Below are 25,798 nucleotides of genomic sequence, written 5' to 3'. Positions count from 1 at the left end.
TTATGCAGACTTCATTAAGTTATTTAAATAAATGTTCACTAAGTTAATGTCGATTAAAAAAGTAAAAAATTATTTTAGAACAAAACCTTGTTATTAGTGTAACACATAAGTTTATTATATTAAAATAACACCGCTACATAATTGGGATAGCGCTTCTCCCATCTATGGGTGGTATGATAACTTTGTAATAACTAAGTTTTTATTTCATTATAAACTCAATCAATAAAAAATGCAAATATTTTATCTATAATTCTACAATTCTTCTGGACTCTACCTAAAAGTAAATAAAAATGCAATTTTATAAATACATACTAAGAATAATTTATATATATAACTGAAAAAACAAATAGATTTTAAGATTTTTCTGAAACAAAACTTCATTCACATAGGGATGAATAGGGGTAGTGGGAGTCATGGGGTAATGGGATCCATACTTTTGTACGAGTCCAAACATGAAAGATAATATTTTATTATTACAAAGTGTAGAGGGACGTGGGAGGGGTACGTTTATCCAGTTGTATTGCATTTGAGTTGGTGTATCGTGTTCAAACAGGACTGACATTGTTTTTTTTTGCTTTCACGTTCTAATTTTCTCCGATGTTTGCGGATAAAATGTGAGTAATCAAAACACTTATTGTTAGTTTTTCGATTCGTCACTAAAGGAGCCGTCAGAAACTTTGAATAATCGCTTATTTCATTAAAATGATCTACTGTGTTTAACCATAAAATAGATACCAAAAAATGTTTCTTTGGGGTAATAGTGGCCGATTGGCTCTCATTACCTCACGTAAACGGTTTATTTAGGTTTTACATTTGATAATTTCAGATGCCTCGCAAACGTAACAGGATGACCTAAAAGTTTACAGTAGTCCCCTGGATACGTTAAATCGTGCCATCAAGAGGGAAAATTATGATTGAATGTCCCTCTATAAGATGACCCCTGAGCCCACTCAATCCGAATACTTCTTTCACTGATGATGGGTAATATACCGTGGCATATGCCACAAATGCTGCTGCTATAAATGTGGTTGATAACTCTTCAAACGATCGAAAAAATATTGTGATGGAATCAAATCTCCATACTCAATCTAATCAGAGTAGTGTGATGCAAGGTTGTGTTGAAGCTCAATTACAAAATCCGCTTATGTTTGGAGATCCTGCTATTAATAATAATTCCATTGTTATTAATGACTGTTGTCAATGACAATATTCTTTTGATGAGAAGTGCAAATGCTAACACTGAACAAAACGTTGCTTCTGGACTTGTTTCTGTATTAACAATTATAACCTTGGAACTATCAACCTTTTTTTAAAATTTGTTTATTTTTCCATACATATATTATTTACATAGAAATGTAATTATAAAAATACACTAAATACATCTTAAAATTAAGCTATAACATAAATTGGAGTAAATGCCCACAAAGACTTAAGCGTCTGAGCGTGGGCCATTCCTTTTTTAATTATTAAAAAGTTTATATCATATAAATGTAGTATGACATGATCATGAAAAAAAATAAAAGGAAAACCAAATCAACATATGCTGATATTACGAAAACATGATTTATTTGCAGTTTGCATTTATTTTTTTATTAATTGTTTTGTAGTTCAGTATTGATTTTATGTTTTGTAGGAACTGACAATACTCTATCGGATCTATTACTAATACGATTTAAAAACTGAAATAAATATAATTTTCTTAAACTAAGGAGTCTACTCTCTACGTATAATTTATTACTAGGAAATAGTCTATGTTTTTTGTAAATTATTTTAATTATATTTTTCTGTGCAATTTTTATTGAGCGACTATGCGCGTCAAAGACTCCTCCCCACCCTATTATACCATATGTTATTGATGATTGAATTAAAGCGTAATATACAATTTTTAATTTTTCTTTGGTTAAGATATTTTTCAGTCTTTGGAAAACAGATAAATATCTGAGTTTATCTGTTTTTTTTATTTTTTATTTTTTTATTTTTACATTTTTTTTTTTTTTTTTTTGCTCCACAACAGGCCAGGAGGCCTAATTACAGTGGTGAATTACATCACAGAGCACCCAGGCTTGAGAAAAATCACATTTTTAATTTTTGTGTTCTCACCGGGAATCGAACCCGGAACCTTCCGTGCGCGAGTCAAGCGTCTTGACCACTACACCACGGAGGCCGCCGCCTGTTAGTTTAGCCGTATGTTTTTCCCATTTTAGCCTATGATCTATGTATATACCCAAATATTTATAGCTTTCCCTGAACTTATTTTGTAGCACTTATTACAAATATCTACATGACATTTTAAATCATGGATTTTAATTGACAAATTCTGTGAAGAGCCACTTTTGAGATTTGAAAAGGCAAATAGGTACATGGCTTTTTCTTGATTTAAACTAAGTAAATTTGTTTCAAACCAGTTATTAACCATCGTAATACTTTTTGTAGCGTCATTAAAGGTTGACTCCCATGTTTTATCATAAACAATAAAAGCAGTGTCATCAGCATATGACAATATTTCTCCTTCTACTTAGATCACATAGTTCATTTTTATATATAAGAAATAATAGTAGACACAGAATTGTTCCTTGTGGAACACCATGTTTTTGTTCTCTTTGCGAGCTACTTTCATTTTCTATTCCTCACGAGAAAGCAGAAAAAGCATGCGTAAACAACATTCATAAATAATAACATCATCATCCATTCCCTTTCCCCACCTTATGGTGCATAGGGCACTGCATGGTACACCAATCGCAGCGTTATCTTGATCTTTTTTGTTCTTTTCTCTTTTGCGCTGACCATTACGCCACGAGGCCGACTAAATAATAACTGACACCCCAAAAAATGTAGTGTTAGAAGAAAATAGTAAAAAGGGTCTTACAAAAAAAAACAACTAATGGAAAAGATAAAAAAATCAGAAGTAGAGAAGGAAGAAAAATTTAGGAAAAAAATTTAAAAGGTGAAAGATTACCATTTAAAAACTTAACTAGCTCATCAAATTTGATCATAAAATCATTGGTGATAGTAATATTTCCGAAGATGAAAGTAATAATAAAATGAATCTAATGGCTGTATAATCTGTGGTGAATCTGGAAAATCTAATGAAGTGTGATACATGTGCAGGGAGTGCATACATACTTCCGGATGTAATTCGCCTCAATATTATGTTAGCGATTTTTGCTAGTTTACATGAAATTGTCATTTTAAAGTATTATTTGATTATTTTGCATCATCCTTAAAATACTTAATTATAGTTTACTATTTATAAGAATAATGCTTTATTGTTAAAGATACGTGTTGGCTCTTATTGATCAGGTGTGGATCTAATTGCCCCATCCTATTTATTATTCATTTATTAATTACATTATACATACATTTGTTACGGACAGAGACACAGTTTATAGCGACACAATCAGGAACGACCCATGTCTGTGAACTTGCTCCGATTCGCTAGAACATCCGTGTTCTTATTGCCCCGTACCTTGGACAATGGGAACTAAAGATTAGTGCACTGTAAAATTAACATACAAAAACCAACAACAATTTACAAAACACTCACATCAAGGCTATGGAGAAAATTAAATTTAGAAAATTTTAACTTTGAACTTTTGACATCGTTGGTCGGTCCGAATATTGACCGTATAATCCTGCTATTATTAAAATAAGCAAAGAAAAATTTAAATATCACAAAAAATATAAATTACGTAAAAACTCACTTGATGATCGTAATAATGAGAATGCTTTATAGCATTCTCATTATTACCATCAAGATTAAAACATTTATCTTATATTAGTTCTATAAATTAAGTTATCCATAATAATTATTATTATAAAGCTACTTTTTGTTTTATTGAGATAAATACCAATTTTCGATAGGTTTTATATTTTTTAAATTATTTTATCTTGAAGCACATTAGTGACTATGAATGAAACATAAAAATCTTGTTATTTGAGTTTTTTCTTATGTGATGCTGATTTCCCCGTCTCCCTTATAAAATGTCTGATCAGCAGGCTTATTCTGTCACAATTTCGTTTCGTAAGTTCATTCGTTCGTCATATATCCATCTCATTCTAACGTAATCCAGATCATATTTCGCTCTCGTATGATACGGTGAATTTACAAAACGAATTAGTAACAGCATAAGGCCCTTAGAGTATATACGTATATACTCTAAGATAAGGCCACTGTAATCGAATGTTTCATCAAAAAAAAATATCAAGAAAGACTAAAAATTATTTAGAAATCTATAATAATTTCATCAAAAAGTACTTACGCAAATGCATTAGAAAATAAAAAGTTTTTTTTACCTCCTATAAAATAGGTACGCTAATATTTTTATAATGAGAACCTAATAATAAAAAAATACATAATAATATAACAGCACTCGTACTCGTACTATTATACAACGCTATTATTGCGTGAAATATGCAATAACATTTTTATCATTATATTTGGACCCAAACTGTACGGCGGTAATTTGAAAAGTATTTATTCGTGTAATTTCGCGCATGCGCTTTAATATCATAATAAACTGATATTATTGTCAAAAGCTGACATAAATGTCACATTATAACAGTATTATAATAATGAAATATAATACATTGTTAAACAAACGAATTGATGTCTTACAATAAGATTTCAGATAAGTATCTGTCTATTGAGCAACAAATTGTGAAATTTGTGGTCAAAGGTATGTTTCTAAATTTTATTGTTACGCCGTGCGCATAATATCATTACTAGCAATTAATAAAAAAAAGTATTTTGATTTTAGTTAAACATGAAACCATTGCTTTTGACATTTGGAAACCCTTTAATGGATATATCTGTTAATATAAATGACTCAAGAGTGTTGCAAAAATATGGATTATTAGAAGATGATCAAAGAGAAATTGAATCAGAGGTTATAGATGCAATTTTAGAAGAGATATCGCCAAGGTAAGCAGTTCAATATTATTTATTTAATTATTTAATATAACTATATTTGATAAAAAGAATTCAAATGTAAATCGATTTTTGAAATAAAAGTTTAGCCATTTTAGTATGTATACATTGTAGAATTGAATTATTAAAAGCATTAGTCCAAACGATGGAGAAGACTGCAATATACCTACTCAAAGTTTCAATGTTTCACTTATGAATAATTGCTGAAATAAGGCTTTATTCCTTTATTGGAATTCCGAATGAGTTGCGATCGGAATTCTATTAACTTGTATAGTGCAACATTGTACGTACATAATCTTCCGGCGCAAGTGTGAGCCGCGTCGTACATGTGTGTGCGTGCTGTAGTTACATTGCGTCGGTATAGGAGTAAGGGCGGGCTCAAGCGATAATGCGCATGTGTGAGTTACCAGTTACCATTTACCAGCACCACTACGGTCGCAGCGGTTCGGTACACCGTTACCTACACTTTCTTGCTCTTGCCATTCATTCTCCGTCTCTGCCGGCAGATGGCGGATGTTGTAAAACGCCCTTCTGCCACCGAGTTCATAGACAACATTCTGTGTACTTCTACACCATTTTGTGTAATTTCGGTCGCGAAAGTGTCTCGTCGTGCCCGTGTCCTCAGAAAACTAGTTTAAAGTGTTTCGGGTGTGACAATTAGGATTTTTAACCCGGAGAAATACCAATACACGAACTCGCGTCGCTTCTTGAGTGGGATTTCGATAAACCTACGCGATGTACTGTACGCGGCCGTTCTGATCGAGCGATCGAAAGTAGGAACGATCGAGATAAACGATGCATTCCGAAGCGTCCAGGCGGTCTCGTCCTCACCTTCGGGATGATAATCTCATATTCGGAAAGTGATCGGATCCAGCGCTGCACGGATCCGGGCCGACCGTCATCGATGTCAGAATCGGGCGGCCGGAGGCCCTCGTCATGCGCTCGCTAGTGGCCCCCCTGCTGGCGGGGCTGGCGGCGCTCGCCCTGCTGGGGCCCGCGGCCGCGTGCTCCAGCTCCATCTCCAAGCGGCCCGCCAGGCCCGCGGCTCCGCCCGCGCCGCCGCCGCCGCGGACCAACGTCACCTTCCCCACCTACAAGTGCCCGCACCCTTACTCCGAGTACTATTGCCTTAACGACGCCAAGTGCTTCACCATCATCATCCAGGACAACCCGCTGTACAACTGCGAGTGCAAGGACGGCTTCGTGGGCCAGCGCTGCGAGTACAAGGACCTGGACGGCTCGTACCTGCTGTCCCGTTCGCGCCTCATGCTGGAGAAGGCGTCCATCGCGGGCGGCGCGGCCGTGGGCATGATGCTCGCGCTCGTGCTGCTCATGGCGGCCGCGCTGCTGCGCGCGCGCTCGCGCGTCAAGCGCGAGGGCCCCGCCTAGGCTGATCGCGCTCGTGTTGCAGGAGCGGCTGCCGCTGGCGCGCGGCCGGCGCCGCCGCCAACAGCGCGCGCGCCGCGGCGTGGTGCGGCGGCCGCGCGGCGCTGAGCGGAGCGGCCTCGCGCCCCGCGCCCGCCGGCCCCCTGCTGGCCGCCGCCCGAGTGCTCCCCTGGTACGTGTGGGCGGCGCCGCCCCTTTACCCCCTGACGGTGTCGATACTCGATACGTGATGCGTGATGCGTGATGCGGTAACGGAGAGGACAGGAGTTATGTGCGATGCGGTACTCTAGGAATTTGCCCGTGCCCGTGTACTCGGGGAGTGAAACGTTAATTTGAACGCTTAGTTTTTGTATTAGTCTCGATACGATAATGTAGGGTTGATATTGATGGTGCGCTCGGAAGTACTCGGTATCGAAGTGAGAATGTTTGCGGTGCCTGGAATATGGAATAATGTGGAAAGCTTTAAGTAGTAATACCAAATATATTACATTTTTAATGAACTTTACCGCGAATTATGGTGGGCCTTAACCCCCTTTTGGGTTCCCTAGGTATTTTGATATGAAATTATACGCCTTAAAACTCCACTCGCGTCGCTTGTATTTATTGGGAGATGTTTTGTGAGCCCCCCCGTATTGGTCGCTTCTTGTAAATACACTCTGCCACTTGTACCAAATTGCTGTTAACCCGTAAATTCTCTAATTCCTCCACGACTGTGGGTGGTTGTTTGTATAAAGATGAAATATATAAATATATTTGCGTACGGCAGTACTCCTTGTAAGATATGTTTTGCCTCTGAACACGAGACCCTGTCTCGAGTAGTGTTATATTATACATACATATAATTATAATATTATTGTGTACATATTATCATATTAGGTATTTATTAGATATTTAACTATATCGTTTATTTATTTATCGAGTACTTTAACTGACAGAGGTTGTGTTTTACGCAAATCTTCGGTCACATTTTTCCAAAATACAATTCCACAAAGGACAAGTTTTGTTTGCTGAACATTTTATTGATTTTGCTGCAATTTGACAAATATAACTTGTCAGCTTCCAAATCCCCTTATATTATTATACTTTATGCTGCAAATTGACAGCATCGATGCATTTCTTTTTGAAGCGAATGTAATTGGCCATCGGTGATGGATCCTGTTGTAACTCTTTTAATGTTACATTATTATTTTATATTCTAGAAATTTTCCAAGTGATTCATTTGTTTTAAAAATAATATTGTACAGTTGTCTCGGTTTAAGCCTATCTTTAGTGTATCTGTGTTGAATATTACTATTTTAATGCACTTCATTCAGTGAAATTAATGTTATTGTTGTGAATATAAAATATATATATTTATATTGCTACGCATTAAAATGACATAATTGTGAATTTGTGTTATTTAAAATATTTAAATAAATGATTTTTGTTTGTATGCACAATCTACTCGAAGAAATCTTGTTTAGGTTCTATCCATTCTGATCAAAAGATGAATCACAAAATATTATAATATTTGACTTAATTCAGTATGTACTGTTCAAATTGATTCCACTTGTGAATATGTTCAATTGTACCTTGTTTGAATCTGATATTGGCTGTTTTTTTTTTTTTTTTTTATTGAGATATAATTTATTATATTTGTAATGAGCGGAAAGTTGTTGATAAGTATTATTGCGAGTAAATGTAAAGCTGTCAGTTTGCAGCATGACCGTGGCTGTATATGAAGTAACCCATTAACTGGAGAGTGCCTTGCCTATACCATATATACCAGTCCGTGATGCGGAGGCCTGTGTACAATAAACTCGACTGTTGGATGCAAAACATTTTGTTTGATTGCCATTCCCTCCATCCGACCGCCTGCATTCACTTCATGATAAGTATTCAAAGTTCCTAAGGTTGAGACTTCTCGATCCGTTGGCTGTATTCAGCTAATTCAAAGTAAACAGCGGTATTGTTTTTTGTATATTTTTTGTAATATCGACATAAATAAAAATGTTGCCGAACAAAACATACATTTTGACTATATTTACCCCATATCACTGCATACTCTTTAAAAAACTACTTAAAAAATATATGTATTCTTCGTTATGGTTTTATTACTTCTTTCTACGAAGTATAGAAGGATTGGATGAAGAAAGAATGGCAAAACAGATGTACATGCTGAGAATGAATGGTAATGTGGGATGAGGACGACCAATAGAGAATCAAACAAAGAATCAGATAAACCAAAATCTCAAGTATGGTCATATCAAAAGCAGACACGTCCGAAAGGCATGTATGACGAGAATGAATGAGGAAGAAGCTAGAAATGTGTATCAGGATAGACGTGTGTGGAGATTCATCCTCTCTTCCTATTCCTATGAAGAAATGGCTTGAGAAATGCATATTTATATTTTGTAAGCGGCCACAATAATATTGTAGACTGCGGATCTGAGGTTCGATTCCTCGTTGCGTCTCGGCTATATTTCTATTCATAGGTTTATTTATTTTACTATTAAACTTCGTTTTGCGTTTCTTCCCGGGTTCGACTCCCGGCGGGTTCATGTGAAATATGATTTAAAAGGTTGTTTAAACTGCAATATTTCATTGTTCCTGGATTGGCATCTGAGGCATAGGACAGATCACCTTACTTTCGTATAACAGATGATCGAAATACACACAAATTTATACTCATGCAGTGCCCTATGCACCACTGTATGTGGAAAAAGGAATGATGATGTGTTACTTAACTTATTCTAATCAAATAATGCAACTAAAGTTTCAGAATATTAATCCCATGAGTGTTACAACACTAATATATATAGAAAACGCAATTCATAATGTAATTATTAAATCTCTTTTTTTGGTTTGGATTGAATTATTTTGAATTCTGTTCTTATTTATAATAATTTAATTGAAATATATTAGTGTTGTAATTGGTAGCACCCATAAAAAAGAGGTTTTCTTTGAAAATCATAGTCATATTATTTGTATATAAAATAATAAATTTAGTTTAACTGAAAATAAAGTTGTTTTACAATAATTTTTCATGAAGTTTACAAAGTGAATGGCGAATAAATCAAGAAAAGATTCTGCATCACTTAGAATTCCAAACTAATCGCTCCATTTTCAATCACAACACTAAAACACAATATTCTCATATAAGGAAATGCATAATATTAGGATTTGCATAAAAAGATTTGGTCCAATTTCAAATAAGACATAATAAATAGCTCCTCCGAAGATATGTTTTGAATCAAAATAACAATTAATTATGTATATTTCTTATTGAGCTGAATACAATTTGAGTAACAATATTTTTAGTATGTCCAAATGTTTGTAGATAAGTACTGGATACCCCCTTAGCTCCTTTACTTCACAAAGATCAACGGATGGAAGAAATTCATAAATATCCCTGTAATTGCCTAAACTTCTCAAATATATCTCTATGAAAAAATAGAATTACTTAGGTACATTCACAATAATAATTAATAAATTCTATTTATTTTTACCACATTTGAGAATTTACTTATGTGTAGGTACTTTAAAGAATGCTTTGAAAATTTATTATCTGAAAATATTATTTTTTCTAAAATAATTTGTGAACTAAGAGTTTGAAATGCACATGTAATTGATGCATGTGTTTATTGATGATTTAAATCTTACAGTTATCTGAGAATGAAATATTTCAGCTCATTAAGTACTAAAATAGTTAAAGGCAATACTTGTTTATATTGATCATTAGTCCCCTTTAGAGATTTTAACTGTCAATTTTTATTCAAATGACAATACACTTACTCAGTTTTCAATAATTATATAGGGTACATGTTGTAAGAACTTGTTTCCTTGAAAAGAAAATCCTTTGCTTGGAGAGGGATTTATACTTTATTAAGTATTTTTAATCAATATTATACCTTATCTGAGAAAGAAATATGTCATTAACTTTATTATGTCATTTTAAAAGTAACTGATCAAGGGGCCTCTTGGCTTGTGGTACAATAATATTAGAAACTAATAATAACAGTAATCATTTGCAGGGCCTGTCATTGACTGGTATAAGTGATGACTTGAAGTATCAGGGTTCATGAAAATGGCTCTATATAAACAATAAAATAATCATAATGCAGGTCGAACCTTTATTGATACATAAAGGTGATATGACCATTTATGTAGGTGATGGCATATATTCGGATAAGCATGATTACATCATGATGAATTCGCAATAGCAAGTGTTAAAAATACTTTTTTAATTTAAAAAATATAAATTTTACTATCACTATAAGTTAAGCATAGCGTTTGAGATATTTTTTCTATAGAATTCACTGAAACAAAATAAATTCTAAAAACATCCATAAAGGTCTCGAAAATAATGCTAGTAAAGAATCTCGCTTACTTGAAAATAGAGTAAATAAAAAAATCTTCAAAAATGATCCTTCGAATACTAACGGTACAATCGTTATGAAAGATTAAAAATAATGAATAATATCATTTTAGCATGGAAATAGCATTTCACATGCTAAGGCAATAAATGATTTATTAATTTGATTTTTCATACCAAGAAGAAGTTCAATGCTACGGGAAATTTGACATAAAACATGTTTTCTTGCACGCTTTAAAAATTAGAGCATGTAATTGTACGGCAAAGTTTCTCGAAAATGCACGAAAAAATTAATAAAAATAAATTACTTTGAACTACGTCACATGCTCTTCCAAATCAATCAGTGTTTCCGGGATGACTCACCAATCAGCAGAACTCACCGACTAGAACTTGTTACGTCACGGAAATTTCAAAATTATAATACTTAAAAAAATCATAGCGTTGATAATGCGATACATAGATATATTTTTTAAAAAGGCTTATTTTGACAGTCTTAACAATTAGTAAGTAATTAAAAAAGAACACTAAACTTCCTCATTATAACTGCACATTAGCGGGCTTAAAGCCCGGTGGCAATTTCTTCCAACCAACCAATTAACTTAAAGGTGTTATTTATGTTTTAATTTTAATACCTATGTGAAAATAAAACAAAGTAATAAAATATGTATGCTAAACAGCATAGATTACATAACTAGTAAGTAAGATTGATTATCTCAACAGAGGTTGTTTTTTGAGAAGGGTTTATAGAAGACCAATAATTTTTGGGGCTTATGACCTATTATTGGCCGGTTAGTGACTATCATGCTGCCACCATTGCTGCCAACTGCTATTTGTTCCTGCCATCTTCTGTTGCCTATAATTTTATTGCAATTGTAAAAATCCATTACTGCTTTCAGACTGCTTATTGCTATTGGTGCCATTTGCTAATTATTTTTGTGAAAGCTATTAAAAAAAAAAATATATTCACGAAATTAATTCATACTGCTGATGTACAATCCATTCTAATCTTCAATAAACCTTTACTCATGTGTGCTGACCGAAAGTTTTCAAATAAAATATTCTAGTGTGCCTACTAACACAAACAAATTTTGTATGTTTACTCGGTTCGTCCAACAGCTAATACATTTTCATAGGCTTATAAAACATTCGAACGCACAGTCCTAACGATAAATGTAGTCATTTGCGTTAGTACGTTGTTTATTACGTTTTTATCCGATAGCTATCTCAGGCAAACATCTTAAAAAAGATAATCTAGTAGAAATCAGTACGCTTCGTGCTAGTAAACATTTTTTCCTACCACGCAAAAAGGTCTCAGGTTCGATTGCCGGCATGTTTGACGTAGAACAATAATGAAAATATTTTTGCTCCTTAATGTTTCATATTTAGTCCCTAAACTGGCACCTGAAGCGTAAGCAATATCGTATCATCTTGCCTTCACGTAAGTAAAATGTGATCGAGAAACGCTGCGATTGGAGTACTGATGCACTACCCTGTGTGCCACTAGGTGCGGATACGAAAATGATGATTATAAAATAGGAATCAAGTTACGGTAGAATTAAACATGAATACAACCGACTCATACATTCTAGTCGCCATACCTACGTTGCTAATGCTAAGCATGGAATTAATTAGCGCTTAAGTTAATGTAGCAATTGCTAATGCTATGTAAGATGAATGGTTCCTCGATGCTAACGCTAATTTCTCGCATCACTCTGAGGCAGTTAGCGGAGGGTGCGCATGCGCATTCAAGACGTCGCGTCGTGGCTCTAGTAAGATTTGAGCAGTTAGAGGTAAAGAGTGGAGCAGTTTATTGCTATTAGTGGGCCGGATTTGACCCCGCGGCGGCGAGGGTAGCGGAGCGCGACATCACCTGCCATTCCTCACTAAGCCGCGCCGACCTGCGCCGGGCCCAGTGCACTTGGAAAACTTGGAGAAGAGATTCGGGAATACAGCGGATTACATACAACCCTTGGAAGTTTACCCAAATTTATACACATCGAAACAGAGATGGAGAAAGGGATGAATATTCCCCTTCGTCGAACTAGACATACCACGTTACTGAGCAACGACAAATACAACACCAGAGCAGCTCAGAATTCTCTATTAGGATGAGCGATTAGTCATTTTGCCAAATTTGAGAAGATGTGCGATCTTGATATATTTAACGACTCAGCTTTGCGTTACAAACGGAAGCTGAGTCTCATTTACAATATTCAATTCAATTAATTTATTTTAAATATAAAATATCCATTACCAAAATATATTCAATACGTACATATTATAAAAAACAAAAAAAAATACACGAAAGAGACTCATGTCAAAGTAGTAGAAGAATCCTGCTCCGGAAAACCCCTTCGGATACATGGAACAGATCAATATCCAGAGGGATGTTGTTCAGCATAGCGGTAGCCCTTCCAACAGGCATAACCATAGGCGGTTGGTCCTGAATATCGGAATATGAAACAATCTATGCTGACGCTGTCTTAGGTAATTATCAGGAAAATACAAATAAACGGTTGTAGCCAAGCATACCCTGGAGAAACTCGGTCTGGTAGAGCCAAGGATAATACCCGCACTCTCTCATGTAGAGATATATCAGAAACTTCTTTTGGATTTTCTCTATCATAAGAGAGTACTTCAGTTCATGTGGCCCCCAAATCATCGAGCCACTCTCGAGTCTACTTCGTACCAAGGAGTTGTAAAGAGTTCTCAGTACGCGGGTATTTTCGAAAACCCTGGCAGTACGCAGAACAAATCCTAACATCTGCAATGCATTACCACTGATTGTCTCTATGTGTTCATGAAATGTCAGAATGCTTACAAATCTAACGCCCAGATCCTTAACATTCGATGTTCGTATCAGATTCTGGTCATTCATTTTGTAGCGAAAAAAAAAAGTTTTTTGGGCCCTAGTGAAGGACGTGACCGAACACTTGGAAACATTAAACCCAAGTTTGTTTCTCGTTCCCCTAATTTAATAATATTAATTAATAATAATATTAAGCCTCTTTTAACAATATTTAGCCTCGATTAATAACATTAGCCTCTATTAATAATATTAAGCCTATTTTTGAAAAAAAATGACAAAACAAACACCACAATTCACACAAATAGAGTCATGCGTCAAACATAATATTCTTGTCACATTTTGGTATCCTGTTAGGAATTGTATTATATATTGTGTTGTGTACGTAATCGGTGCTGTAAGGTTTATGTTTTTTTGTAATAACACTGTAATTATACCGATTTAGCACTGTGTGAACAACAATAAACTTAAAAAATAAATTATTATATGATATATACTCGTATAGTAATGGCGCTGTCAGTTCATGAAAATGAGCTTTTTAAAGGAGCCTATTTCCTAAACCACTGCATAATTAAACCTTTTTTCTAAAACATTTAAAATCCCCTTTGCATCCGACAACATAATTGTGCATACTTTATAACATTTTTTAAAAATTCCAAAGACATCGCTTCCATTTATAATGTACATTAAAAATATGCCATAATATTTGAAATATTAAACCCTACACGCTGAGTATTTTATTTATTATTGAAGAATATGCATTTATTGTTTTACATTTTTTTTTCGTTTTTACGAGATGCGCTTGCTCGATCTTCACTTCTGTATATTCGCACAGCGCGGCAGGATTGACAGCGATGCCAATAAAATTTAGTAAGCCAGTAAAAGGTATCAATGATGGCAGTACCAAATGCCGAAAACTCGGTGTCGAGGATAGTCTGTTGAAGAACGACGTCTGTTCGCTTTCTTCTGGCAACTTTTCTGTGGTTTCCTCGTCATTAGAGTAAATGCGGTGAAGCTCCACAGCTGCAATAGGCTACAGACGAAACATCCCACCCGATCCTCTCATAGCCATATAGTTTTTATTTAGAAGTAAACAAATAAATAATTATCCTAAATAAAACAACTTTGTTTTTAACTACTTATTTTTTATTTTTTCTACCGACCGGTTTCAAAGCTGTACAAGCTTCTTCAAGAAAAAAAAGTGATTTCCATAAAAAAGACTTCCGTATTCCGTTCTCCATTTGCTTTAACATCTATTGATAAGCTGGTATTCTAAATCTTCAGTGGCTTTCATTATTATATAACATTCCTATAGTATAAAACTCTCTTATTGCTCCGAAGTATCTTGTTGAGAACTTTATGTATCTGTCTGAAACGAGAGAGGAGAGAACGCTCTGCTCCCACGGCACAATACATCTATCTTTAGTAGCTCCTTTTCTGTACAAGTTACTCGTTTTTTTCACTCGTCATATACCCCTCTATAAAAGACACCTTTGTTTTAAGAACCGTCTGAAACAGCATTATTTTTCTATAAAACTCTTAACTTAAATTCAACTCCTTCATTCTTCTATGTCCTACATTTCCTTCCATTGTTATTCTTCTACTTATCGTTCCTCTCCCCGACGGAGGTTGGATATCATCGTAGCAATTCTCACTTTGTTGGCAGCTGCCCTGAACAAGGTCTTGAGTGCTGCAATGGAACCAGTCACGCAAGTTCTTAAGCCAAGAGATGCGCTTTCTACCTGCACTGCGTCTTCCTTCAATCCTTCCCTGTAGAATGACCCGTAAAATGTTATATTTTTCGCCTCTCATCACATGAATCACAAGCACTCGAGTTTTATTTTCTTGATGGTCTTCAGTACCTTTTTATCTTTTCCCATCCGTCAAAGAACGTCATCGTATCGGACTCTGTCCGCCCAGGAGATTCTAAATATCCTCCAGTAGCACCACATTTCAAAGGCTTCGATCTTTTTTGAAGTGCTTTTCGTCCACGTTTCGATGTCGTAAAAAAGTACTGAAAAAACATAACATCGAACAATGCGTATTCGGAGGTCTAAATTAAAGTCTCTTCTGCAAAGAAGGTCACGCATCCTAAAAAAGCAGTCTCGCGCCATCTCTATTCTGAATTTTCATTGTTATGCTTTTTTATTATAACCTCTTAAATGTCTAAATACGAGTTTGATTCGCAGTAATCTTGAATACGCCTTATGCAAAACCGGTAGAATCGATTAAAATTTATTGAAATATCTTACATATAAGCTTTGAACTCTTTTTCAACTTTTAAATCTTTTTCGGTTTGATTCCCTGACAAAAAACGCTCTTTTGTTTTCGGCATAGATAAAATTTATCACCAAAATAATAAACTATTAAGTATAAAATATATATCAACCATCTCAATACTTGTTTTCAAATGCATGATTGAAGATTAAGAGCACTTGGATATGCCTCCGTTTTTAAGCAATACTGTTTACTGTATTTTTCGGACCATAAGACTTACTTTTTTACTCTGAATATTCAATCAAAAATTGGGATGCGTCTTATGGTCCGATGCGTCTTATCGTTCGCAAAATACGGCACCCCTTGACACCTTTGGCCAGTGCATATATCGGGAATATAACATATTTATATGGCCAAAATAGCAATATAGACATATTTCATGATCCTTTCCTAAATTTTGCAAATAATCTCTTAGGAATAAATTTTAAGTAACCATATTCTATAAAAAAACACGTGTACAGCGTATTTTGTAAAATAAATATAAAAAACTCTTTCTTTGTAATTATGTAATTAAAGATAAGATAATTGACATGCACGTGGAACTGTATCGACAAATATCTACAAATTGTATGTTTTTTAAAAGTATGTGTCTTTGTTTAGTCACCTAATAAAATAAAATAAATAGTTGATGTATATAACATGTTGGTAATAATTGTTAATTATATAGTTTGTCTTGACATGTATAATATGTACACAACTAATTTATTCGTTATTTAGTTGGTTGGAAGATATTTCTTCATAGCAATAAACCTCCAATTGTACAAAAAACTCAGTACAAAAAAGTTTTAAATGAATAAATAATACCTAATACCCTATTGTGCACTGGGATGAAGGTGTAAAGCGCTATCAAAAATGATTGCGGCCGCTTTACAAGTACTGAATGTGGAGCGATTCTCGGAAATCTAAAGGGACAAGTAATATGCCTAATAATTACTAGGAAAGTTTCAACTGTGGACCTTTTGGCCTCGTGTCAGTCCACTCAACCTGTTTGGTATTATTATTACTACGCTATTATTCCTTACCCCCGAAAACGCGACCGCATTAACTGCACATTAAGTTACTAATGAACGCTGAGCCCTAACTATATAATACGCTAAAAATCTGAGATTTTCGTCTTTTATGAGTAAAAATTCTATAAATCAGAGATTCTCAATATTTTTTTCTCCTTTCTTCTACTTAAATTATCAAACAAAATAAAAACCTAGTAACCTTTCTATGCCGCCCATTGTAACAAAACTGAAAAAATCCATCATAAATTTCTTCGGTTCATAAATTTAAAACTGCTTTTACCGCGAGAAACCAACTAGAAACTGCTAGCGGACCCGACAGACGTTGTCCTGCCCAAATGTTGGCTTGCCTGCTATCATCTTGGAAAAATACTTTATATCTAGGTACTTGTTTGTGATTAAATTTTAAAACCAAAAATTGTTGATTTAAAAAAAATATTGAATTTAAGTAGGTAGATACTTGTTTATGGTTGAATTCCAAAACATAAAATAAATATTTTTTCAAATATGGCATTATTTTGCAAACGTCAAACTCCGGTGTCTCACCAACAAAGTGGTGTATTTATGTAGGAATACGATTTTTTAAAATGTTTTGAACATAATATTATTTTAGCGTTACCAAAAATCCAATAAAAATAAATAAATGTGTAGAAATTATAAGGAATTTTAAAGAAAGAATTGAGATCCACAAAAAACAAATGCTGTTTGTAAACATTCAAAAACAAACCTTTTTATACACAAAAAAAACAACATCTTTCCATTTTTTTTGAAAATGCAGTCTCCTCGAACGCAACCCTGGTAGATCGACTAATAAAACAGTTATGCTCCTAACTTCTTTTTTACATATTCGATTGCAGATTTAAAATCTACGAACACGCACAGCGCAAAGATCTACATTTCTCTGAAAACCGCACGTAAATCGGTTAAGCCGTTTAGGAGGAGTACGGTGGCATCACACGTACAGAGGAATTATATATATAAATATATTATCTTCTCTTATGTATATTGAATTTACTTAAAATTAGTGAAAGAAGAATAATATTTGATCTGTTTTTTTATAAAGTTGTAAATATTAGTATATAACCACTCACTGACTTTATTAGTCTACCGGTTTCGAGACGTACCCGTCTCTTCGTCAGAACACTCACTACACCAACATGCAAATACTACAATACACCTTCCTTCACGGGTACGCCTTGAAACCGGCAGACTAAAAAAGTCAGTAAGTGGTTATGTACTAATATTTACTAACATTAGTTAAAATGTTTGACCACAAAGTTAATGTTTTAAACATAAATAATATTTAAAATATTGTTTTCGATGTTCCTGATTTGGTTAAATGTATCTATTTCAATGTGCCTAAGGCCAGGGAGGCATCATATTTATTTTAGATATATTAATATATCTAAGTCAAATTCGCACATGAATAATGAATGAGAATCCACTGTCTCGGAATAAAATAATAATAAAGTTTGACAATTTCATATTATAAAAACCAAAAAACCATAACAATATTTTAATACCTTATTTGAAAACAACAACGATAAGAAAAATTAAAAGACAACAAAAATACGGTAATCCAACAAGCTCTGAAATATTATAATGTAGGCATAATATAATCATAGAATTAAAATAGTCCAGAAGGAGCGTAAAATCATATTTGAATACATCCGATTGTGTCCAAAAAACCCCCCACAGATCGCGAAAAATATAATCAAAAAAAGTTTGTGTTGTTAATAAATGTTAGATAGTAAAAAATAAAAATAAACTATTTTTAATTTCTCTAAAATTTTATTGTACTCGCGGAAACATTGATTGTCACAGCAGAGTAGATAAGTAAAGGCTGATTTAATAAGAGTTATTTAATTAATGAACTTTGAACTTAAAAAATAAAACAAATTTAAAACAAACAAAAATAAATTTGACTGCCACGAAATTGAACGGCCGAGGTTTGGTGGAAAAATACTGTCAAATCGTTTTTAAAATGTTTTCGTTTTTTTTAAGTAAAAAAGTCATCGTCGTACGAACTCTCCGATTTTTAAGCATTGATAAGCATAGTCCATTCCGTATTCGGAAATAAAACCATACTGAGAGACGTGAGTAAATAAAGATAACCGGTAAACGTCAAAAAATGACACCATCTTCATTATTCTACTATTAACGTTTTATTTGCCAACATTGGCGGGTTAAATTTTTAACTAACGTTCAAAGAGTTTTACTATCCACCTTTAGTTACTACAGATGAAACAACTCATTTTTTCTATTTTGAACTATTACTACAGATTTTTTGCTATTACTAACGATCATACAACCGGGTCTTAGCCAATCGGCGCAGGATAACGAGGTATTGCACATTTTTTTTTGTTTTAATTTGGGCAACACCAAATCACACAATGACGAAACGAAAAGATTGAAATGTGTAACTCAATGTCAAATGTCACCTATCGAAAAATTGAACATCGAAAAAACGTTTGCTGAACCAGCTAATGGCAGGCAAGCCAATGTTCGGGCAGGACAACGTCTGTCGGTTCCGCTAGTTGTGTATTAAATTGGCTACGTTCAAATATAAAGTTCATTGAGGTAAGTTTATTTTGAGCTGAGATATACTAAGTAATGTAAAAACTGTTTCAACCCTCCTCGCTCTCCCTTACACATCGCGATACATAGTTATACAGGAAGAGTCTAAAACTGGTAATCCTTGCATCGAAAATATCGAACTCTCATGGTAGGTTGTTTAATAGACCAATCATCCTCCCCACAGGCATCATCAACATCAATTGGTCCTGCATTCAGGAAAAAACAAATAAGAGTCTGTGTTGCCTAGCTCTTAAGTAGTTGTTCGGTGCATATATTTTGTTTCGCTCCAAAACGTTAGGATTATAAATTAACCGGTTTAGAAGCTTAGAGCTCATAATATAAGCGAGACAATGCTCCCTTTGGTCCGCAAACTTGCTATACCGATCATACCTAAAAGGAACAATGATGTTTACTGCAATGGGTAGTATCCATACTCTCTCATGTACACGTAACGAAGAAACTTATTCTGTAAAGAGCCACGAGTAAGTGGCTTCTTCAAGCCCCCTCACCACCGCGCCACTTTCCAGAATTCTACGCACTAAATGTGTATGTAGCATACAAACGTTTGATGGTATTCAATTCAGCGAAGTCCTTAGAATTTATAACATGACATGTTATACAGGTGTTCTTTAAACCCTGTCACATCCGAATCCACAATGATCAGTATGGGAAAGAAGACATTTAAGCGTATTTAAAAAAATATTTAGAACAAAGAAAACTTTTAAAATAAAATATTTAAAAAAACAAATGGTTGCTTACTTCTGCAGGGAAGAAGTGAGGGGAGCGCGGCACAGTATCAGATTCCCCCCTCCCCCTCTTCGTTTCTCCCCTGCAGAAGTAAGTAACCATTTGCTTTTTTTGATATTTTATTTTTTTAAATTTTCTTCGTTCTAAAAAAATATTGTAATGAGCCAATATGTCTTCTTGCTCATACTGATCATCGTGGTTTCGGATGTGACAGGGTTTAATAAGCGCCCTGTATAAACCCTGTAAATGGCAGACTTTTAAAATAGATTTCCATCTCTGTTGATACACCAGTTAATGTTGAATCCCCCGAGGGTTGAATCTAGTGCTATCTACAAAGATTTGCACATAACAAAATATTGTTAATATAAATTTCACTGAAGGATAAATAAATCATCCTTAAGTTTCGTCTGGTAGGCACTAAATATTAATTTTGATATAAAAATATTACTTTCCCCCCCTGATTTTTCAAGTTTATTTTATTACAGCCCCGTTATATTATGGTGCGAGTTATTTCTTCCGTGAAGTTAAGTTTCTTTTAATATTTATTAAACCGATGGGACATTCTTTCCTCACCCTCGGTTTATTTTTTTAGAAAATTTAGTCATTGTTTTGCATATATTATGTAAAAATTATTTTAATTTATTTCAACAGAGAGGGAAAACATTTTTGAGAAGGGAATATGGAAGTCTAGGCATGTTTTCCCTCTCTGTTGAAATAAATTTAAATATGAACAACTCCCTAGATAGGAAATCCAGCCAGTCTGCAAGCATTTGGACATAATCAAACATAGTTAAAAAATATTTCACACATTATTTGAAAAAAATGTTTTTTTTTTCAGAAAATTATATCCGAACTGTTTTCAAGGCATTTCAGTTTTTACATAAAAAATATCCAACATTCCTTATTTATAAACTTCCCTTTTTGTAATTCATAACAATAGGGATTTTTTCTCACCCCAAATAGTTTTCTGGAATATTTTGTTTCAACGCCTTTTTTATGGCATGTACACCTACATAAAAAAATATCACATCATTTGAAAAAACATTTTTTTTCATTTTTAAAGTTTCCGATTTAGTCGAAACTTATAAAAAATAATAGTTATAGGTACCAACCTACATATGGAAGATTTGAAGAAACACGGATGTCAAATATACGCAGAATATTATTGAATTCAGAAAACTGCTACCGGTATCTTAAAAACCATGAAAATATACAAAATTTCATATTATTAATAATTATTTGTGAGAATGTGTAGCCGGGGTGTGCAGTAAACAGGCTTTTGTGTTTTTTGTTAGGGAGGTAGAAAGTATATATACAAATTTATATGTTAAGTAAAATAATTTTACTATTAATAATTTTATATCGTTTAGTAAAGCAGACACTTTTCCAGTAGGTACCGTATTCGCACACTTTTTATGTTATTTTTATGTGAAAACACCATTTGTTTTGAACTTATAATACAGAAACATTATAAATCAATGATATTTAACAATATTGACGTTTTTTTTAATAGATTATTTTATATGAATTCCACAGTTAATAATTTTTATACAAAGCATTTCTCAAGTATTTCTTGATTTTTCATTTTTCACCTAAAATTCGGCTATTATTGGCAATAATTTGGCATTTGCAAAACAACAACAAAAACAAAATTTTAAAAAGTGCTAATAGTTTGACTAATCGTGAAGATGTTTGCGTAAGCGAAAGCGCTCGTTGGTCTATAAAGAAATAAATAAATCTAAACCAATTCAATGCTTTGGTGCTTGATACTTTGTACTAAATTAATGGTACACTATTTTTTTTCTAAAATTGTCCAATGATGTAAGGTGCCCATCTTAAAGGTACGCAAATATATTTTTTCAATATTCGATGGTTGAAAAGGCCTTATAGTTCTAATTTTTATGTTTTAATCAAAGTTTATTATGATTTGCGATAATGCAGTTAATAATAAAAAATATGGTAAAGCAGTTTTACTTAAGTTTTAGTTCATGAGACAAATTGAGATCATAAGTATCCTACAGGCTACATTGCCAAGAAAAAGGTTAAAGAAGTCAACGATAGGTCTATATTCATTGTCATACTGCCCGTAATGAGGAAGTGCTTGTTATGTGTGTGATTTGTCATAGGTTTTCGGTTTTCGGGTAGCCTTTTTTGTAAACGTTGGAAGTTCAGTGTATTTTGTCAGCTACGGGGTTCTATTTTTAAATGTTAGCATAACAACTCGTGACGTCACGGGTGGAGTAATTTCTGAATTACAAAACTAAGTGTATTAACAAATTAAACGTCCAACTTCTTTATTCTCGGTATAGGAGAATACACAAATATGTAAATTATAAATGCTTTATAATCCTCTGTGTTAATCGTACCCAATCTAAGTATCGTATCTTGTATCGACACCTTCATATTATTATTTTTATTATTTCACCCCTAATTCTCAGGTGAGTATATTTGCCATTTAAATCTATCAAATAATAATTTAGTAATAACTTAAATTTTCGTATTTATTTCAGCATTTTTAAATGCTACGTTCTAACGACAAAAATATAAATTACATTGGTTTATTTGTTTAATTTACGCTTTTATTCGAAAACTTATAATATGAAAATATGAGTTATGCTAATGACCAAGAAATTTTATTATATCGTCACCCTAACTTTTAAAACTCGGAAGTCCACAAATGGTCCAAATGATATTATGAAAACTTGTATATTCGTACAGTGTTCTATTTTTTTTTTTAAATATCGAAAGGAAACTTCGCTACTGAAGTAAAAACTGTTTTTACTCTCCCCCGAACAAAAGTAATTTTGGGACTTACTAGTTTTACAAGCTAGGCCGACGGTATATTAAATAAATCAAAATATTACAAATAATTCTAGAGTAGAATAAAAATGAAAATGAAAAGTCCCACTGACGTATAATAAATAGACCCGTTACTCCTATACTAGCTACATCTAAGATATAGCAAATATTGCGACAATTTTAAATTGATAGCAAATCATGACACACATGCAATCATTCGTGTAAGTAGGAGTTATACATATTTAAAAAAAATATTATTTTTGTGTCTTTCGTTTTCTATACTAGTCTTCATTTTTTTTAAATGTGTAAAAAATTATCTACTTATCCCATCAACTGGATTGTATGTATTTACGAATGAAAAGATAATATCTGTACCTAAGAGGCAGATGGATGCAAATCCAGAATTTGACGAAATGACATTTCGATTTTTGTATCCAGTTTATGATCATGTCCATTGATTTGAAAGAAATGTAAGTATTATAATGAAAGAACCAATGTATTAAGATACTGAAAATACAAATTAATGCCATAAATTATTTGAAATCACTAAGAGAAAGTAGGTTCTTTAGACTCTTGTTGAACGTTTGACGTTTGGATTTGCATCCGTCTGCCCCTGAGGTACAGATATAAATTTCTGTTTGTGTGGGAAATCAATGTATGACAGGGTTACGAAATATGAAATCAGGCGAGAGTGTAAATCTGAGTCAGGCATAATTGATAAGATTGAGAAAGCGTCTCTGAGATGGTTTGGTCATGTAGGACGAATGGATGACAACAGAATAATAAAACAGGTATATATGGCGAGAAGGAACGGTAAAGTGGGACGAGGATGACAAAGGAAGACGTGGCATGATCAGAAAAACCAAAATTTTAAGTGTCAAAGCAGTCGGAACCGAAGGTCGGGTATGGCAAGATGTCTGAATGTGGAAGAAGCTAGAAATGAATACCAGATAGACGTGTGTGGAATTAAATTCTCTCTGCCTACGCCTACGGGGAAATGGCGTGATGGTAGTAGTGTTTTGTTTCTCACTGTTGTAATTCATTCAACAATTGTTCATCTCTCACGACTGCATCTTTCTGCGTAGTATCACGTCTAATCATGATGAATGTCCGTAAGAAAATGAAGGCGCAGAGGGCAATTACCCACGGATTGAAATGCATTTTTTGTCGCGCTAGTAACGTGTCTATTTAATTATACGTAATCAATTTGCCCCACATAAAATATTCTTACAATAAAGATGGTTCTAGACATCTATAAAAAAACACAACAATATTGATCAAAAACACTCTTAGACGCAGTGGTGTCATCGAGGTTAATGATACCAATTTTCCTCGTGGTAATTTACTATTTTAAACAGCAGATTAATTAATTTTATCTGAGTCTGTCCCTAGATTCGATTGCAATGGAAAGGTAAGGTCATCAAATCGCAAAATCAAATATGTTTGTATAAAATTATCGATTGCCTTCGTCGGTTATAATATAACACCAAATTCCGCGGGCAAAATTATATCGACGGTTATAGCGCAATAATAAAATATGACTGAAGTATGTAGAAGTGCTTGTAAATGACAATATAGTCTTCGTGTACTGGCAAAGTGTCGTAGCCCGCTAAAATCAGTGCTCCAAAAATTAATACACGGTATGTCCAATCCCACTTAAAAACAATGTCCTAACACCGGTTATAGTATATACTTTATTTTCATTAATTATTTAAACAATACTAACCAATGATAACAAGAATTAAAAAGGGTCATTGACTAATATTCAGATCAGAGAGCAAACGTTTTTACCCTCTCTAGTAAAATTAGGTATATGTGGATTGCGATATATTGCACTACAACTGTCGATATATAATTTCTTATGGCAAATTCGAGTTACTATTTCGAAAAACATTGGTCGACGGCTTACCTTTTAATTGTAATACGAGTTATAGCTATAATTTTTAATGTTTATAAAATGCATGAGCTTATTTGAAAATTTAGTGTAAGGTACAGTCTATTCAAATCTTTAATAACCTCTGCTTTATGTGTGCGTAACGTTTTCATATAAACCATTCTAGTGTGCCGACTAACACAAACGAAATTTGTATGTTAACTAAGTTCACCGACAGGCACTAACACGTTAACATAGGGTTATTAAACATTCGAACGCCCTGTACATTGTTTTTCTGCAACAATAATATAACGACAAAATAAGCAAAATAACGAAACTAATTTGCAATATTTGAGTTTGTCCAAATGTTTGTAGACAAAAGACTGGATTTTACCCCTTCGGGAGTCATTAAGATCAACAAATTACAACAGGGATGAAGAATACCTCAAATAAGGGATTATGGAAGTCTAGGCATTTACAGGGCTTATGACCTGTCATTGGTTGGTTTAAGTGGCCACTTTACACACTGTGTAACATTCACAATTTTGCCTATGTTTGAACATCCATATTTCTTCAATTCTTCCATTTGTTGATTTTAGTGAAGTTAAAGAGCTGAAACCTTTAGTGTTGTGAAGAGATTCATCTGACTGAATTATTTCACACACTAGGCAACGCCTGAAAACAATTTTAAATCCAGTCTTTTGTCTACAAACATTTGGACAAATTTAAATATTGTAATGAAACCAACTGGTTCAAGAAGTTTAAAAATTGGAAAATTATTTTCAGGCGTTGCCTAGTATGTGAAATAATTCAGTCAGATGAATCTCTTCACAACAACAAAGGTTTCAGCTCTTTATTTTATTTTATTTATTTATTTATTTATTTACACTCTTTATCAAAATACAATTCCATGTTCACTTTGCCCAGCTAACAAGGGTACACACCCCGTTCCAAGCTAGGCAATTACATTTTAATATATTATAATAGTTGACAAATTAATATAGAGCACAGACAAACAAGATATAAACTTTAACTTCACTAAAAT

The 25,798-nt window shown here is 33.7% G+C and overlaps 2 protein-coding genes and 2 long non-coding RNA genes across 4 annotated transcripts in view; 3 read left to right on the top strand and 1 right to left on the bottom strand.

Moving 5' to 3' along the window:
- LOC148281598 (uncharacterized) overlaps positions 1-1,669 on the top strand; it is a 31,713-nt gene extending 30,044 nt beyond the window's left edge. Inside the window, exon 4 of the long non-coding RNA XR_015822318.1 lies at positions 827-1,669. This is a non-coding gene — a long non-coding RNA (uncharacterized LOC148281598). The remainder of the gene's footprint in view (positions 1-826) is intronic.
- Positions 1,670-2,170: 501 nt separating this feature from the next.
- Positions 2,171-4,349, bottom strand: LOC148281597 (uncharacterized). The gene is made up of 2 exons (XR_015822320.1): positions 3,849-4,349; positions 2,171-3,635 (listed from the first exon to the last, which is right to left on the bottom strand). It is a non-coding gene; the product is annotated as an uncharacterized LOC148281597 (long non-coding RNA).
- Positions 4,350-4,514: 165 nt separating this feature from the next.
- Adk3 (Adenosine kinase 3) overlaps positions 4,515-25,798 on the top strand; it is a 32,135-nt gene continuing 10,851 nt past the window's right edge. Inside the window, 3 exon segments of the mRNA XM_088226455.1 lie at positions 4,515-4,676; positions 4,758-4,921; positions 6,339-6,485. Of these exon segments, the coding sequence (XP_088082581.1) occupies positions 4,764-4,921; positions 6,339-6,485 (305 nt within the window). The 5' untranslated portion in view covers positions 4,515-4,676; positions 4,758-4,763.
- On the top strand, positions 5,151-6,459 carry LOC148281596 (protein spitz-like). Its single transcript, XM_088226456.1, has one exon. The coding sequence runs from the start codon at positions 5,864-5,866 to the stop codon at positions 6,314-6,316; it is 453 nt and encodes a 150-aa protein (XP_088082582.1). The 5' UTR covers positions 5,151-5,863; the 3' UTR covers positions 6,317-6,459.

The sequence above is a fragment of the Micrasema longulum genome, unplaced genomic scaffold (genome assembly GCF_059751315.1).
Source record: "Micrasema longulum isolate JH-2025_06_02 unplaced genomic scaffold, ASM5975131v1 h1tg000434l, whole genome shotgun sequence".
In the NCBI taxonomy this organism is placed as follows: domain Eukaryota; kingdom Metazoa; phylum Arthropoda; class Insecta; order Trichoptera; family Brachycentridae; genus Micrasema; species Micrasema longulum.
The sequence above is the reverse complement of the archived record's forward strand: the minus strand, read 5'-3'. Positions and strand labels throughout refer to the sequence as shown.